We start from the raw sequence: 17,794 nt of genomic DNA, 5'->3' as shown, positions 1-17,794 counted from the left end.
TACAACACAGTTTTTAACATAAAAAACAACACACATGTCCCCCGATGCACAGCCATTGTCAGTCATGTAGGTCTTTTCCACAATCCTTGTTGTGTGTTTATTTTATTATATAGGTATGTTCTTATGGTACGATGGGCGTTAATGGGGTGTACAATCCCAAATCTTTTCCTCCTATTGAGTTTTTTTCACTGTTCATCTATGGACTGTTGTATTCACATTTTATTAACCTCTATATGACAACATATGGACTCATAGATTGTGTGCGATCTTCAAAACACTTTTTACCGTTTTTTGATTATTTCTTCTTTTTACTGTTGTGGTTATTCTTCACACTATACATTGGATCTTATTATATACATGAATTTGTAGCAATACAAATTTTTAAGCGCTGCACATAATTTTACCTTTATATTAGTTTTGACACTCTTTCTAGTGTTGTGCTGGCTGCTATTAGGGGGTCGCACCAATTTGAGCGATTCCATAATTAAAATCCCAAATAGGGTGGGACTTGTCATGTGATTTGAAACTGTTAAATCACATAACACGTTGCACCGGTATGAACAGAGCTTAGACACAGTTACAGAAAATTGCATTGATAGTAGAAATATTTCTCAATGCAAGAGTTTAACAGTAATAATTAGATGTGGTATTATTATTATGCTGCTTTTCATCTACCTTTGAGAACTGGTTTTCTAGGCTCAATGTTCTCCATACAAATGCTGAGATTAGATAGGGGCTTTACATGGATTTAAGTAACAGGCAGTTGCATGCGAGTCCAAAAGGTATACAGTGTACTGTTTAAAGTCTTCAATCAACACTCTCTATCCACTTTATACTTAGAACACGACTTCCTTCACTTACTTCTAAGGTTACTCTGAGGCCAGGCTATGTTGTCTTCAGTAGATCTACTCCTCTCTATAATGATGTCTCAAACACCAAATCTTTGGTTACAATTAATGTTTGTATTTTATGATTTCTGGAAATACTGCACTGAATTAATAAAGCAAATCATTCTACACTTTCTGATGGGTGATGTAACTTCCTCTTAGTCAAATTTTCAATCCAGTCTATGAGGCAGTGAAAAAATATCACTGCTTCATTCTCCGGCATTCTCAAAGGAGATCGTTCTCCTCTGGATGCTAGTTTATGAAGCTTTGTAGATCGCTTCTCCTTTGGAGGAGTGAAGTGATCTACAAACGCTTCAAACGGTGGAGAACGGCCCCTGATACTGGAATCTCGTGAGACTTTATAAGATTACAGTACCAGAAATTCACCGGAACACAGAGATGTCAGTTTATTAATCGGTGATAAATTATCACTGCTCAGTACACAGACAGACGAGATAGATAGATAGATAGATAGATAGATAGAATCTCCGGGGAACTAAGGAGGAAGATTTTTAACTACTTCCTTCTACCTCGGTCAGACACTCCAAGACAGTAACCATGCCCCACTGTCATATATATATATATATATATATATATATATATATATATATATATATATATATATATATATATATATATATATATAGGACGGAAAGTTTTCAGACCCCCTCAAATAACTCTTGGTTATATTGCAGCCATTTGCTAAACTCATTTAAGTTCATTTTTTTCCTCATTAATGTACACACAGCACCCCATATCAACAGAAAAACACAGAATTGTTGACATTTTTGCAGATTTATTAAAAAAAAAAAACTGAAATATCACATGGTCCTAATTATTCAGACATTTTGCTCAGTATTTAGTAGAAGCACCCTTTTGATCTAGTACAGCCACAAGTCTTTTTGGGAAAGATGCAACAAGTTTTTCACACCTGGATTTGGGGATCCTCCTCCTTACAGATCCTCTCCAGTTCTGTCAGGTTGGATGGTAAACGTTTGTGGACAGCCATTTTTAGGTCTCTCCAGAGATGCTCAATCGGTTTTAAGTCAGGGCTCTGGCTGGGCCATTCAAGAACAGTCACGGAGTTGTTGTGAAGCCACTCCTTCATTATTTTAGCTGTGTGCTTAGGGTCATTGTCTTGTTGGAAGGTAAACCTTCGGCCCAGTCTGAGGTCCTGAGCACTCTGGAGAAGGTTTGTCATCCAGGATATCCCTGTACTTGGCCACATTCATCTTTCCCTTGATTGCAACCAGTCGTCCTGTCCCTGCAGCTGAAAAACACCCCCAGAGCATGATGGTGCAACCACCATGCTTCACTGTTGGGAACAGTCCTGTTCACTGTTTGTCCTTCACTGTTTGGACACGTGATGAGCAGTGCCTGGTTTTCTCCACACATACCGCTTAGAATTAAGGCCAAAAAGTTCTATCTTGGTCTCATCAGACCAGAGAATCTTATTTTTCACCATCTTGGAGTCCTTCAGGTGTTTTTTAGCAAACTCCATGCGGGCTTTCATGTGCCTTGCACTGAGGAGAGGCTTCCGTCGGGCCACTCTGCCATAAAGCCCCGACTGGTGGAGGGCTGCAGTGATGGTTGACTTTCTACAACTTTCTCCCATCTGCCAACTGCATTTATGGAGCTCATCCACAGCGATCTTTGGGTTCTTCTTTACCTCTCTCAACAAAGCTCTTATCCCCGATAGCTCAGTTTGGCCGGACGGAAGCCTCTAGGAAGGGTTCTGGTCCTCCCAAACGTCTTCCATTTAAGGATTAAACCTTTAAAAAACACCTGAAGGACTATGGAGGCCACTGTTCTCTTAGGAACCTTAAGTGCAGCAGAATTTTTTTGTAACCTTGTCCAGATCTGTGCCTTGCCACAATTCTCTCTCTGAGCTCTTCAGGTAGTTCTTTTGACCTCATGATTCTCATTTGCTCTGACATGCACTGTGAGCTGTAAGGTCTTATATAGACAGGTGTGTGGCTTTCCTAATCAAGTCTAATCAGTATAATCAAACATAGCTGGACTTAAAGGAAGGCGTAGAACCATCTCAAGGATGATCAGAAGAAATGGACACCACCTGAGTTAAATATATGAGTGTCACAGCAAAGGGTCTGAATACTTAGGACCATGTGATATTTCAGTCTTTCTTTTTTAATAAATCTGCAAAAATGTCAACAATTTTTTTTTTTTTTTATCATACTGTAGAGTATAAGATTTCCTATCATTTGAGCCCAGTCTTGCCACACAGAGTTAATCCAGCTCTGAGCAATCCTCTTTTATTGTTCAGTGAGAAAAATCTTGACAAACTGGGAAAAACTTATTATTTTTTTTTTATATATTTTAATTCCCTCCCCCATTCCTTTCTTCAGCAGCTTTGCAAGGATTGGCTGTTCCACACCTCATCATGATTTGGCATGCTGAAGTCATGTTGTTACTTTCCTTCTTTTCACTGGATGTTAGAGATCATAGCAGAAGTTCAGCAGAAGTTCAGTGTTAGAAATAAACAGGAGAAAATGCATATTGACAAGGGGAGTGTAGAGGTGGGCGGGGAGTCTACCGACATCACGACTCCACCCACCGAGCGCCAGACAACAGACCCACCCCCAGAATCTGCAGTTTTTCGGGCCTAATAACAGACAGAGGGGAGACATTTGACAGGTAAAGATACATGCAGGAGGCATGTATATCCTTATAGATAACCCCCATGGCAGTAGTTTAGAAAGGATGACATTGGGTTTACATCCACTTTAATGAGGAAAAAAATTAACATAAATGATTTTAGCAAATGGCTGCAATATAACAAAGAGTGAAAAATTTAAGGAGGTCTGAAAACTTTCCATCCCCACTGTGTATGTATGTATGTATGTATATATATATATATATATATATATATATATATATATATATATTATATACATACATACATACACACACATACATATAAATAAATATGACAGTGGGGCATGGTTACTGTCTTGGGGTGTCTGACCGAGGTAGAATGGAAGTTAATAATCTTCCTCCTTAGTTCCCCGGAGATTCTCTTCACTCCCCGATTCTCCACCTCTGAGCTGGTGAATCAGGGAGTGTGAATCCTGACACAAATCGCCAGTGAAGCTTCATAAACTGGCCATTTCTGTGTCAGTCAATGAGGATTCTCAGGGTGTGGAGATCATCGGCAGGAGAACATGTTCAAACACGTTTTCCCCCAATTATCTCCGTTTCATGAACAGTTGCGATCCTCTGGATCACTGCTTCATAAACGGACACCCATGTCCATTTTCCCATCGAGTATTTTTTTTTCCATAAATGAAGTTACAATTTTTTCCTGCATTCCTATTCTCAGTCAGCAACTGCAGGAAACTGACATCTGCATTCTGCTTTCATGAGAATGGACTACAATAAAAACGACATGTTATCAAGCCAACTGCACTGCAGGTAATCCTTGAATGACACTGAAAAGATGTCCCTTAGCTTATTGCAAGGTTTTCACTGTTACCCCTAAATGCGTAAGCCCACCTGCACTGTTACCACTAAGGGCTGGTTTACATCAGCGCTGTGCTTTCCTGTGCAAGTCACATGCAGTTCTGTGTGGTGCAATTTCGGCCCATTCATGCTGAATGAGCTAAAATCGCACCGCACCTTAGTGCATGCACTACTTCTGGAAACGCACTGCAACCAGATCACATGGTACTTCTGAGTACTGAGTGGTGTGTGTCACTACAATGCATAGGTGAGAGTCCAGAATCACGTTCAGGATAGGAATATCTTGACCGTCGGCCACAGGAAAAACTTTAACGTTTTGCGTTTTCCCACAGCCAATGTAGGCCAGTGTATATAAAGCCTTATAACTTCTCCTGTGTTTTTTTCCTGTCACCAGGACAGGATTGGAGGAAAATGTTACATTTTACAGCTGTTAACCAGCAACAAAAAGTGTAGCTGCTGACTTTTAATAAACAGATACTCACCTGTCCTACAGTCCAGCGATGCGGCCACCCGAAGCTTCGCTCCTCTCCTCCCCTCTCCGCGGCACCGCCATAGAAACTGTGGGCACCCGGCTGTTACAGCTTGCGGCTTCACAGCCGGGCGCACACTGCACGTCACGCTGCACTCTCTGAGTGGACAGGCAATCTTCTGGGACATGTCCCAGAAGATTGCCAAGAGGGAGGAGCCGCCTAGGGGAAGAGGAGGAGTCGCCTAGGCGGCCTATAGTCAGAAGCAGGAAGTCCCTCTAAAAACTAGGCCAAATGTGGCATGTAAGGAGGGGAGGAGTGCTTAAAGCAGGAGTTCCACTTTTGGGTTCACACTAGAAGAACATCAGGCGAATGATTGTCCAGTTTTCCTCAATGTTTCTTAGAAAGTCAGAACCGAGGAAGGATAACAATATACAAAAACTCATACGACAAAGGCTTTTTTTGTGTGGTTTATGGCTTCTGATCATGCAGTCTTTCTGAACCGATTTTTCTCAAATGAAAATCTTACAAAAATAGTACAGGGGGTCCCCGGGTTACAAACAGGTTAGGGACTGTAGGTTTGTTCTTAAGTTGAATTTGTTTGTAAGTCGGAACAGGTACATTTTTTAAGTGTAGCTCCAGCCAAAAAAAATATTTTTAAGCTTTTTGGATAGCATAGGTAAGGGTTAACACCCCTGTAACATTTGTTTTGCTGTGTGTGTCCCTGTTCAGAAGATTTCACCTCACTTTCTGTCCCAATGACAATTGGATTTTGAAAATTTTGGGTTGTTGTGGAAACAAGCCTTGGTGATAAAGCATCAGTGGAGGTACCTTTTCCCCATAATAGCTCTTACAGGAGTGAATTTCCCTTCCTAGGGGTAGATTTCCTCTCACTTCCTGTTGTCTCCCTCCGTTTGTAAGTAGGAGTCGTTTGTAAGTCGGATGTTTGTAACTAGGGGACCCCTGTACACATTAAGCAAAAAAATCGCTTGTTCTGTTCATGTAGGAGAAAAATGTTGAATTTGATTGCAAAGTCAGAATCAAGATGTCGAAAGTTGTGTGCACACTATACAAAAACGTAATGATCGTGTCTCGTACGGCATGTTTCTTTAAATTTTCTCATAGTGTGTACCCCACTTAAAACTAAGGTGCTTAAATATGTGATATTTAAAAAAAAAACAGATTGTTAACACCAACCGAAATAAAAACCAAATAAAATGTATTCTTTTCCATGGGACACTTTCTCACTATTGCAGTGCATGGTGACATGTTGGAAAATGTCCTTCAAGCTGCATTTGCATGTGTTTCATGTGTCTGGGTGGTCCAACTCCACGAGTGGTACAAAAACAAAACAAAAGTGCTGGACACCATGATTTGTTTTGAAAGCTTGAGTTATGCAAGGTACATGTTTGGTCCAAACACAAAAAAGCCTCCAGTCTACCATCCTAGACCCAGCAAAATACAAGCTTAGAAACACATTGCTTGATATCTGTGATAGACTTTACATAGCGATAACATGTTGGGGATTTCTGCTATAATCCACCTTTACATGGATTCATTCAAACACGCTTATCAAGACTACATGTGACACACCTTTTATGTACGTGGATTTTATGCCTGAAAAATCTCCTCTCCTCTAGAACTGCTGTCATCCCCTTTCCCAGCCTAGAAAAGAAGCCACGGAGGCTTAATACATGTGCAAAATCATTTGCACAAAAACTGCAATAAAAATGGGAAAAGCAACAGGTTCACTTTAAACTATAACAAAACGGAAAGCCTTTCATTTTGGAGTGGAGAGAGATTAGAGCACCTGTCAGGTTTTCACTGCTGTTTGTGCCCGAGCTTGTTCACACTTGACTAAATTTCTAATGCTCAATAAACGCTCCTATAGCGTTTGTATGGTGTTGGTATGGGCGTCAGACAGGTGTTTTACAAGCATTAATGAGTTTAAAATGCTCCCCAAACGCCTATTCCATTACAGTAAATTAACTAATCTTAACTGCCTACCAGAGAATTTGCGAGGCGTTACCATAGTTGAAAGGCTTCAAACGCCTCCTGACTCGACATGAGGCTTCAATTTTGAAGCAACGCTAACACATAGTGTGAACAGCACTATGTGCTGTCTACTGTGCCTCTCAAATGCCTGCTCCTAATGCCAGTGTGAACTCAGCCTAAGGCTAGGTTTACAATTAGGGCACTTTCACACATGCTGTCTGATCTGTTTTGCATGGGCATGGCAGCCCATTCATTTGAATAGGCTGCAGTGCCTCCTGAAATGCAGGAAAAAGGTCCCTGCAGAATTTTAGAAATCACAGCCCGCATGGGAATGATTTCCTGCGCGAGGGGCGGTACATTAGGATTAATTGCACCTATGCGCATGTAGCGTGTTTTTCTTTGCAGGTGATTGCAGCTGTGGGAACAGATGCAGTCCCGCAGTGGGAACCACCCATACAGATGTGAACCTAGCCTTAGGGAGATTCACCCCCTCTATTTATTCTGGTGACAGTTATCACCAAAATTAAAGATGAAAGGAAAATCCCAAAATTTGAGGTTGTCGTCGCCCAAACAGAAGTAGAGCGGGAAATCTTCCAATAGGGACACTAGTTCTAGGAGTTTGGTGACCCCCAGGGATTTCCTCATTCCGTGTTTCGGCTATCGAACAGGAAGTGAAGGGAGATTTCAAAAACTCCACTGGCACAGAGCATTGCTAAGCTCTATCCTGGAAGCCCTGCAGCAAGTAGTGAGACATAGGGGGTTATTTACGAAGGGCAAATCCACTTTGGACTACAAATGCAAACTACAAGTGCAATGTGCACTTGAAATTGCACTGAAAGTGCACTTGGAAGTGCAGTCGCTGTAGATCCGAGGGAGACATGCAAGGAAGATAAAAACAGCATTTTAGCTTGCACATGATTGGATAATAAAATCAGCAAAGCTTACCCTCATTTCAGATCTACCCCTCAAATTTATAACGACTGCACTTCCAAGAGGACTTTCAGTGCAATTTCAAATGCGCTTTGCACTTGTAGTTTGCACTTGTAGAGCAAAGTGGACTTTCCTTTTGTAAATAACTCCCCCATAACACCATCTGCATGAACAATGACAACGAATCACCCACCGAGGTACATCCATAGTATTAGTTCAGCCTTTTTCTCTTTACTGAAAAGGTGAACACACGCTTTAAAGTCCAATTAAACCTTCAGTTTGATAGGGGAGATTAGTGCAGATTAGCTTAAAGTGGTGTTCCAGCCGAAATGATACTTTTTAAATAAAAATACCCCTATAATACACAAGCTTAATGTATTCTAGTAAAGTTAGTCTGTAAACTAAGGTCTGTTTTGTTAGTTTATAGCAGTAGTTTGTTATTTTATAAACTTCCAGCAGGCCGTGGCCATCTTAAGTGTGGGCATCTGAAGTCAGACTGTATTTCTTCCTGGATCTCATCCTTGCAGATCTCGCACATGCTCAGTGCAGCACAAGCAGTGTATTAGGTTTCAGGTCAGGTTTCCATAGCAACGGCAGTGTCAGAGGAAGTTGCCGCCCCTTCCCAGAAGGCACTGCAAACAGGAAATGATGCGATGGGCCACGGCCAGGGAGGAGGAAGTGAAAAATGAATACAGCAGATATACAGTAGGTGCTGAGAAAAAAAATAAAAAAATATCCAATTCGTTTACAGTGCACAGTTTAGTGAGGGGTGCTGAAGAGTTGTAAAAGTGGGTGGAACTCCACTTTAACCACTTCCAGTCTGCCCTATAGCAGATTTACAGCTACAGGGCGGCCCTCCTGTGCAGGATCATGTATATACACACACACACACACGATTCTGCACTTCCACCTACAGGGGGCACAGGCCGCTTCTGCTGTAATTAATCATAAAAGTTTTTTTTTTTCTTTCTGCCCGTGTTCCACTAGGGAAGTAAAAAGAAATCTCTCCAATGTGAGGAAAAATACCCTCCAAGAGCCATATTACTGGGCATGTGCTATTTTCCAACACTTTCTAATCCGGCAACAATGGTCACCAGAACAAGGGGACACAGGCAGCAATGAAAACATGGCAGGGGTTTTAACACATACTCTATTCCATTGTCCCCATGAGAGATGGAGGGGACACCGTACATTGAAACCAGCATGTTAAGACCTGTATCATATATAGGTTCCATACGTTAAGGTAAGCAAGCATTTTATGTGATGGTGGCAACACTCTGGTACATCCTAGAAGAGAATCATTGACAAGCATGTATTATGACTGTGAAGGGTCACCTCAGGAATTGTAGTGGCACCTGTGAATGAGATTCTCTCTTGACAAGATTGCCAAGACTTAAAGTATTACTAAATCCAGGACTCTGCATTTACTATATCTGGTCTCCCACAGTACACAGAACATGGAAATACAATTGTTTTAGTAAATATAAACTGCTAAATACCTTTTCTCATCAGCAGTACATAGCAGTCTTATGACTTATAGGAGTGTCTGGTTAAAGCTTGTAGGAGGAGCTTTCATTCTCCTCTGACTGTTCTATGAGGCTGCAGGACCCCCGACCCTCTGTCTGGACAGTGGTGATTGGCCCTGTGCCAAATACTACTTCCACCTTTATTATCATCAAACTAAGTAGTGGCAGTTGAATTCAGCTTATAAATGGCATATCTGAATACAACAAGCAGTTTAAAATAACATCATCATATGTGCAGCATTTCTTAAAAAAAAAAAAAAAATCTATGGCCACATGACCCAGCACCTCCTGGTTAATGGTGACATCACTACTTTTCTATGCTAGGCAACAGTGTTCTCACTATCAGCATTTTCCGAAAAATTGGTATCGGTCACAAACTAGACAGATATTACTTCAAGGGGTTTTACCGGGGTGATGCATGCAGCTGCAGGCATTAACCTGGTACCGTTCTTTAGAGAGGACAGTCGGCTTTATTGTAATAACAACCGATGCGGCTTAGCAGCTGCTCGACTGTTAGGACATCCCCCCTCCCGCCGCCTTCTGCTACTCACCTGGGCTCTCCCGTCCCACCGGGAGGCCCAAGCAACTAGCCGTTACTAGCCAAACAAAGCCGATGCTTCGTTCGGGTCTCGGATCTAGTAACCCGGAAGCTTCCCGGATTACTGGCATCTTAAAAAGGTGCCAGTTTTAAAAAATAGAAAATATTTAAAAACGCTGATCTTGACGTTTTAAATACTTTCAAGTGCAAAGGAGGGGTTTGGGGTCTTATTGACTAAATTGACCTATTGATTAAAGAGTACCTGTCACTGCCTATTACTGTCACAAGGGATGTTTACATTCCTTGTGACAGCAATAAATAAAGTGTAAACATTTTTTTTTTAAATGTACATAATATTGGCCTGAGAGGTTGCCGAAATATCGGTACCGAAAAAACGATATTGGTCGGTCCCAAGTTCTCACCCATGATGAACTACACGAGAATGTGCTGATGCAACCAGTGTTGACACACCCTGCCTGATCCTGGCAGGAAAAACACGTAATAACATTGAGTTATTAAAGAAACTGCTGTAGTAATGCTATTAACATAGACTACAGGACATACATTAAACTTTATCCTCTTTACGACAGCCCAACACATATGTGCGACAGTAAAAGGGTAGGCTTTAATGCCCACACACTGCACATAGCGCAGGCAGCTCGGCCTTTGTGCTGCAAGCGTGCAGTGGGTGACGCTCTGAACATCCGGTGTTTATGTGCTAAAAGAATGCCCCCCAGCACAAAGACTGAACTGTCGAAGACAGCTCTTAGGCCGAACTACGGATTGGTAGTCAGTATGATGGGCTTCCAATCATGTGACCACTATGACATTGATCTCATGATTGCTGATCCTTCTTAACATGTGACAGGGGTCACTTGTTCACAATCCTTGCCACCCCCAAGCCATTCTATTTAAAAAGGACTCCAGAGAAGGGGTTGAAGCTTAACTCTGGGGAAAACAAAATAAATTCCTTTGCAGTGAGGCTCCCCCCACACTGCAATGTTAATTGCTTGAAGGGTACACGTAACAAGGACCTTTACTCATCTAATGTCTTATCCACAGTATAAGACCAGCTGCCACAGCCTCTTCTCTAAGGCGCTCTGAAGGCCAATAGCATTGCATTGTATGCATGGCACTGTATGTGGGAATGCAGGGACCACCCACAAAATAAAATGTTACAACTCTAAATATCCTGGCTACCCCTCTGGACCCCGTTGTACGTAGAGGCCATGATGCCTCACGTTGCTGGTGTAGCAGTCCGTACACTATAATGCTTGCAATGGCAAGGGCTCATTGGTCAGTGTGACTGAACTGACCAATGAGAAGCTCTTCTTTCTTCTGGGAACGCCTTACCAGAAGTAGCAGTCTCAGATGTGCTTCTCAATGGTCTGCATGGTCACATGGCTGCGCAGCCCCTCTGCAAGAGAGGAGTTTTAGTTTTCCTAGAATTGGGCTTTAAAGCGGAACCAAACCCTCCTATCCTTTTCAGCCAAGGAAGCTGCCATTCTACTGTCAGTTTGATCTACCACTGCCATGGTGCTGCACATGTGATCAGCTGACACCAGCCATTTGACAGGATGACAGTTGAGAGCACAAGCAGCCATGACAGTTATCCCCAGAATGCCTTGAATGGAACTGTTCTGAGAAACCATTAAGGGCCAATTCACACTGCAGATTGAGCTAATACTGAGCTAAAATACAGCCCAATAATTGTAATGTGCCTATGCACACAGGTGCGTGAACAAACGCCGTGCATTCTTTTTTTTTTTTTTTTTTTTACTGAAGAAGAAAGAAAATAGAAAAATCTGCTTTTTTGGTTAGTAATTTACACCTCATGCGCGCAAATACACACAAACACATGCAAATGCCCATTTACATATTGTACAGAACGAGAACAAGTGCGCGAAAATGAGCGTAAATATGCACAAATACATGAAAAAAAAAAAAAAGTCTGAAAAAGTAGATGCTCAAACCGGAGTATCATGTGCAAGGGCTCCAATTGCAGAGCAGCTGGAGCAATTCAGTGCTCTGGATGCGCTGTATTGCCAGTTGGCTAGGGAGGAATGTTGGTGAAAGATTGAGCACACCATCCCTTTTAATTTATTTTCTTTGTTTTGTACCAGCTTTATTTGAAGTGTACGAAACATACACTTCATTCACTACAATGTCAGGTAGCGATGCGCTGCCTGACATCACAGTGCAATTCGGGCCGGTGTGCTGCGATAAAATGCAACAGGTCCGCATTTTAGCTCAGCACTAGGCTGTGTTGCAGTGTAAATGTAACAAATAGGAAACAACTGTTTCCTGTGTCCCTGCAGTGACAGACGTTTTACCATGTGGCAAAATGTCTGTCACTGCACTTTGTGTGAATTGGCCCTAAATCGATGGGTTTAGTTCAGCTTTAACCACTTCAGCCCCGGCAGATTTTCCCCTTAATGACCAGGCCATTTTTTGCGATACAGCACTGCGTTGCTTTAATTGACAATTGCGTGGTCATGAGATGCTGTACGCAAACAAAATTGACGTCCTTTTTTTCACACAAATAGAGCTTTCTTTTGGTGGTATTTGATCACCTCTGCGGTTTTTATTTTTTGCGTTATAAACAAAAAAAGAGACAATTTTGAAAAAAAACAAAAACAATATTTTTTACTTTTTGCTATAATAAATATTCCCCAAAAATGTTTTTTTTTTTTTTAACTAATTTATTCATCAGTTTAGGCCAATATGTATTCTACATATTTTTTTTTGAAAAAAAAAAAATAAAAAATTGCAATAAGTGTATATTTCTTGTGCTATAAACAAAACAAGAGTGACAAGTTTGATAAAAACACAATATTTTTTACTTTTTGCTATAATAAATAACCAAATTTTTTTTTTTTTTAAAAAACAAATTTTTTCCTCAGTTTAGGTCGATACATATTCTTCTACATATTTTTGGTAAAAAATATCGCAATAAGCGTATATTTATTGGTTTGCGCAAAAGTTATAGCGTCTACAAAATACGGGATAGATTTATGGCATTATTATTATTATTTTTACTAGTAATGGCGCTGATCTGCAATTTTTACAGGATTGCGGCGGACAGATAGGACATTTATACAGCGATCAGAGCTATAAAAATGCACTGATTACTGTGTAAATGTCACTGGCAGGGAAGGGGTTAACACTAGTTGGCGATCAAGGGGTTAAATGTGTTCCCTCGTGAATGTATCCAACTGTGAGAAAATGGGACTGACTGGAGGAGACATATCGCTGTTCGTAATTACTATGAACAGCAGATTTGTCTCTTCTCTCCTGTCAAAATGAGGATTTGTGCGTTTACATACACAAATCCCTGTTCTGGCGCTGATGCCCGCGGGTGGCCGGCGACAATTGTGCCCGCCGGCCACATGCAACGGGTCCCCAACCGTGCAGCAGGCGCACGCTATGGCTCTTAAAAGGAGCCGACGTATGGGTACTGGGTTTCGCGTGAACTAACCACTTTGCCGACGTAAATGTGCGTGAGCCAGTCGGCAAGTGGTTAAAGACAACGACGGACTCATTCATACTTGCACACTTGGGCCTCATTCACATGGCCATTTTGTTTTTTTAAAGTGAATGTATACAATTACCTTAAACTGTTTAACCACTTGCCGACCGGCTCACGCCGATATATGGCGGCAGAGTGGCACCACTGCGTGAATCGCCATACAGCAGCTCCCTTAAGAGCTATAGCAGGCTTGCGCCCACTGCAGAGTGGGGGACCCGATGCGCATGGCCAGCGGGCGCAATTGCCTCCGGCCACCCGTGGGAGCCAGAACAGGGATTTGTGTGTGTAAACACACAAATTCCTGTTCTGACAGGGGAGGAGAGACAGATTGTGTGTTCCTGCTAAGTAGAAACAGTGATCTGGCTCCTCCTCTAGTCAGTCCCATCCCCTCATAGTTAGAAACACACTTAACCCCTTGACCGCCCCCTAGTGTTAACCCCTTCCCTGCCAGTGACATTTATACAGTAATCAGTGCATTTTTATAGCACTGATCGCTGTATAAATGTCAGTGGTCCCCCAAAAAAAAAAAAGTCTCAAAAGTGTACAATCTGTCCGACGCAATGTCGCAGTCCTGCTAAAAATCACAGCCATTACTAGTATAATATATAATAGACGCTATAACTTTTGTGCAAACCAATATTACGCCTATTGCGATTTTTTTTACCAAAAATATGTAGAAGAATACATATTGGCCTAAACTGATGAACAAATTTGTTTTTTTTACATTTTTGGGGGGATATTTATTATAGCAAAAAGTAAAAAATATTGTTTTTTTTTCAAAATTGTCGCTCTTTTTTTGTTTCTAGCACAAACAATAAAAAAAAACGCAGAGATGAGCAAATACCGCCAAAAGAAAGCTCTATTTGTCAAAAAAGGTCAATTCTGTTTGGGTACAAAGTTGCACAATTGTCAGTTAAAGCAATGCAGTGCCGTATTGCAAAAAATGGCCTGGTCATTAAGAGGGCAAATCCTTCTGGGGCTGAATTGGTTAAAATAGAAATTAAAGGCAAAACATTTGTGTATAGGTATCTATCTGCACGCACACATGCGGTGGAGAAACAGCAGCACACTGAGTGAATGTAAGCAATTACCTTGTAAAACAGTTTAAAATAGGAATTTTATCTACACTTTCCACCTTTTTTTATGTGACTGCATTCCCTCTGCTCTCAGCTGCATAAGTGCTGGGGGGAGGAGAAGCAGCAACACACTGAGCTTCCCAGTGAAAGGCTGTGCAGTGGGGGGGGTGTCAGGATAAGTCTGATCATTGGACACTGAGATCCTAGCATTGCTAGAGAACTGGCCACGGTGTGTTCTCCTGCTTAGTGTGGTCAGTTTTTAACAGGAAAGCAGAGGGACTTGCAGGAACACCAGGGATTTCACACAAAGGAAGCAATACAAAGAGAACAGGATACTTCTTTTAACACAAGTACATGGCACAGCAGACACGTATCAGGAATATGAAATGCTGGGGTAACAAGCACTTGAATTACAGATCTGAACATATCTGCAATGTTTTCAATGGACCCATTCACACAGGGGATGTAAACATGAGCCACTTTCAGATTCTTAACACAGAATCGAAAAACCTGCTTCTATGAACATACGGTTTACGCGTGTATGCATATATATACGCGTTTGTAAATGTGTAAATTAAGTCTAAACAAAAAGGGAAACAAATTATAAAAAAAAAAAAAAAAAAAAAAACGCAGAGGTGATCAAATACCATCAAAAGAAAGCTCTTCTTTTGTTTAAAAAAAAAAAAAAAAAAAAAGATATATTTTGTTTGTGTACAGTGTTGCATGACCGCGCAATTATCAGTTAAAGTAAATGGCCTGGTCATGAAGGGGGGGTAAAACCCTCCGCAGCTGAAGTGGCTATCATTACCCAGGAGATTTCCTAATGCCCAGTACACACGATGAGATTACTGGACGAACAATCGTTCTTTTTTTTTTGGCATGATAATCTCAGATCGATTCTGATGATTTTACTAAAAAGTCATGAAAATTCCCATACGACCAAAAAAAAATTCAGAAGCGATGTCATGTGTTGTAATGCATTTTTGAACAATAGCTATACTGGTTAAACAAAAATCGTACAATCTGGCATCGTACCAATTTTTTTTTTCCTGCACGTCTCATAGAATAATAATCGGATGAACTGTTCCGCTCTCGAAAATCTCTGTACTAACGATCCAATTATCGTACGATCGCGGTATTTTTCCGTACGTTTTTCGGATCGCGTGTGCAGGGCTTAAAAAGATCAGTAACATGATTATGGCTGTGTGAATGAAGCCTAAACCACGTATGGGCTGACCTCTATAATGGGGGGCAATACTTTGCACAGTGGTCAATGCAAGGCACTGTTTACTTTTTTTTTCCCCCCAACTTTATGGAAGCGTCACAAAATGACACTTGCTTGGAGTGGATGCATTATGAGGCGGTGCGGTGTGCTGCATAAGAAAGCTTCTCCACAAAGTGACACGAATTACAGTGAAAGAAGCAGATATACACTTCATTCTATTCCTTTACACTTCCACAAATAGCATACAGCTAGAATTCTCGCATACACATACAGGCTAGAACTTGCAATGGGTTGTAGCCCCACAGCAGCACGAAGCTCAGTACAGGTCACACATGTACAGGTCCACACATGTAATGGACTCACGAAAAGAACGGGTCTTCGTCGAAGTCTCTGAGCAGGCTCCCGAACATCTTCCCGCTCGTCCCTCCAGCACCGAGTCCAGCTCAGCTCCGAACTAAAACCCAGCAAGCCTGGCTGCACGGTGTATAATCCACCACCGCCTCACATGACCCGCTGCCGGCATCCTGATTGGCTGCTCAGCCTCATGCAGAAAGCTCTGGAGCTTCTTCTGTCTCAATGGCAACCGCTGTCAACAGAGTCATTGCCAAGAGGGCAGGGATGGAAATAACTAGAAATGACGGCCGGACAGACTTTAGTGCATAGGGGATAAATACAGACTGCCTGGGTATTAACAGCCCTCAATATCCCATATACATCAACTCCGAATATAGGAAAGTAACGCTGAGGATTCATCTGGACCATCTGTGTGTGTCAGGCTCGGCTCTCTTTTATCTGTACAGTCAGTGTTGCCAACCTACCAGATTGAAATTTACTGACACAACACCCACAATTTACTGGCACAGTCACGTTTTTTCTGCCATATTTAAAAGTTACAAAATGATAATACATAATGTTTTAAGTGAAAATTTCAGTATTTAGACTACAAACAAGTACAATATGCAATAAGTAAAATGATTTAAGGTAGATATTAAGGCAAAAACATATTTCTTATTTTATTTTCGATATAGTAAATAAGTAGCTCAGGGACAGGAATCAAGAGGGCAAGAAATTAGAATGGGCAGCACACACACATGCAATTGACTCTCCCAGTGACACTGACAGCAGTGTGCAGCAGCACAGATGATGATGACACCTCACCAACAGGATGTCCCCTCCTGAGTCACAATGACCCTCTCTCTCCATGCCAAGTGGTCCCTCCAGTCCACTCCCAGCTTGCTTTCCTCTCGTTCCACAGACCTGCACATGAGGCTCCGGCTGCTCCGTTCCCTTGCACCATGACTTCATCCGACACACTGTCGTCACAGTCCAAACACGCTGTAGTAGGCACTCGGATGGTCTCGACCAAGCGTCACAGCCATATTTTTTAATGGCAACCTTTTTCTTTCACTGGTATTTACTGGCAGGAGAAAAGTGCCCATTTTTTACTGGCGGTTGGCAACACTGTGTACAGTATACTTTCCAAAGGAAAAATCTACAGTTGAAAGAAAAAGTATGTGAGCCGCCCTCCTGGAAGGAGCTGGTTTTCTGCAGCAATTTGCCATAAAATGTGATCTGATCCTCATCTTCTGCCTTCTACATGCGATGAGAAAATCGGACAAAAAATACCGCTTTTCCAAGCAATTGTCTGATAATCTGATCGTTAGTACCCAGCTTTCAGGAGCTGATCACGACAGTTAATGTGGAATTATCCGGAGGGACAGGCATGAACATGTTTCACAGGATATAGAGTTGCACGATTCTGGCTAAAATGAGAATCACGGGGGCGTGTCTTAGCAATGGCCGGGTAAAGACGCGTGGTGAAGGAGCTCCCGGTTCGACCCGACCTATCCCGGCCTAACAGACAACTTTTATTACACGGAGACACGGCATGAGCACTCAGAACCGCTACAGGACCTGGGCGACAACAAGAGGGACAAGTAACCCAGCTACCCCACTCGGTATCCAGAGATACTTCAGAGGCAGGCAGGAGATATCTCCGGACGCCATTGTGTCGGCCCCGCGTTCACTCCGTACGCCCCGTGCTGAGAACGGCACTACTATGTCACAGTCCTCTTCTACACCCTCTTCGGAGACAGAGCCACACATGGGGACCCCAGCTGCGTCCCGATAGGGGTCGACAG

At 42.1% G+C, this 17,794-nt stretch overlaps 1 protein-coding gene across 2 annotated transcripts in view; it reads right to left on the bottom strand.

Annotated features, from left to right (window-relative positions):
• The window catches only part of MLF1 (myeloid leukemia factor 1), a 119,859-nt gene extending 103,659 nt beyond the window's left edge, over nt 1–16,200 (bottom strand). The window contains exon 1 of one of the 2 annotated variants that reach the window (XM_073626096.1): nt 16,017–16,200. In XM_073626096.1, the coding sequence (XP_073482197.1) occupies nt 16,017–16,063 (47 nt within the window). In that variant the 5' untranslated portion in view covers nt 16,064–16,200. The remainder of the gene's footprint in view (nt 1–16,016) is intronic. The other variant, XM_073626097.1, reaches the window with a different exon arrangement.
• Nucleotides 16,201–17,794: the final 1,594 nt, after the last annotated feature.

The sequence above is a fragment of the Aquarana catesbeiana genome, linkage group LG04, assembly GCF_042186555.1.
Source record: "Aquarana catesbeiana isolate 2022-GZ linkage group LG04, ASM4218655v1, whole genome shotgun sequence".
NCBI lineage: Eukaryota > Metazoa > Chordata > Amphibia > Anura > Ranidae > Aquarana > Aquarana catesbeiana.
The sequence above is the reverse complement of the archived record's forward strand: the minus strand, read 5'-3'. Positions and strand labels throughout refer to the sequence as shown.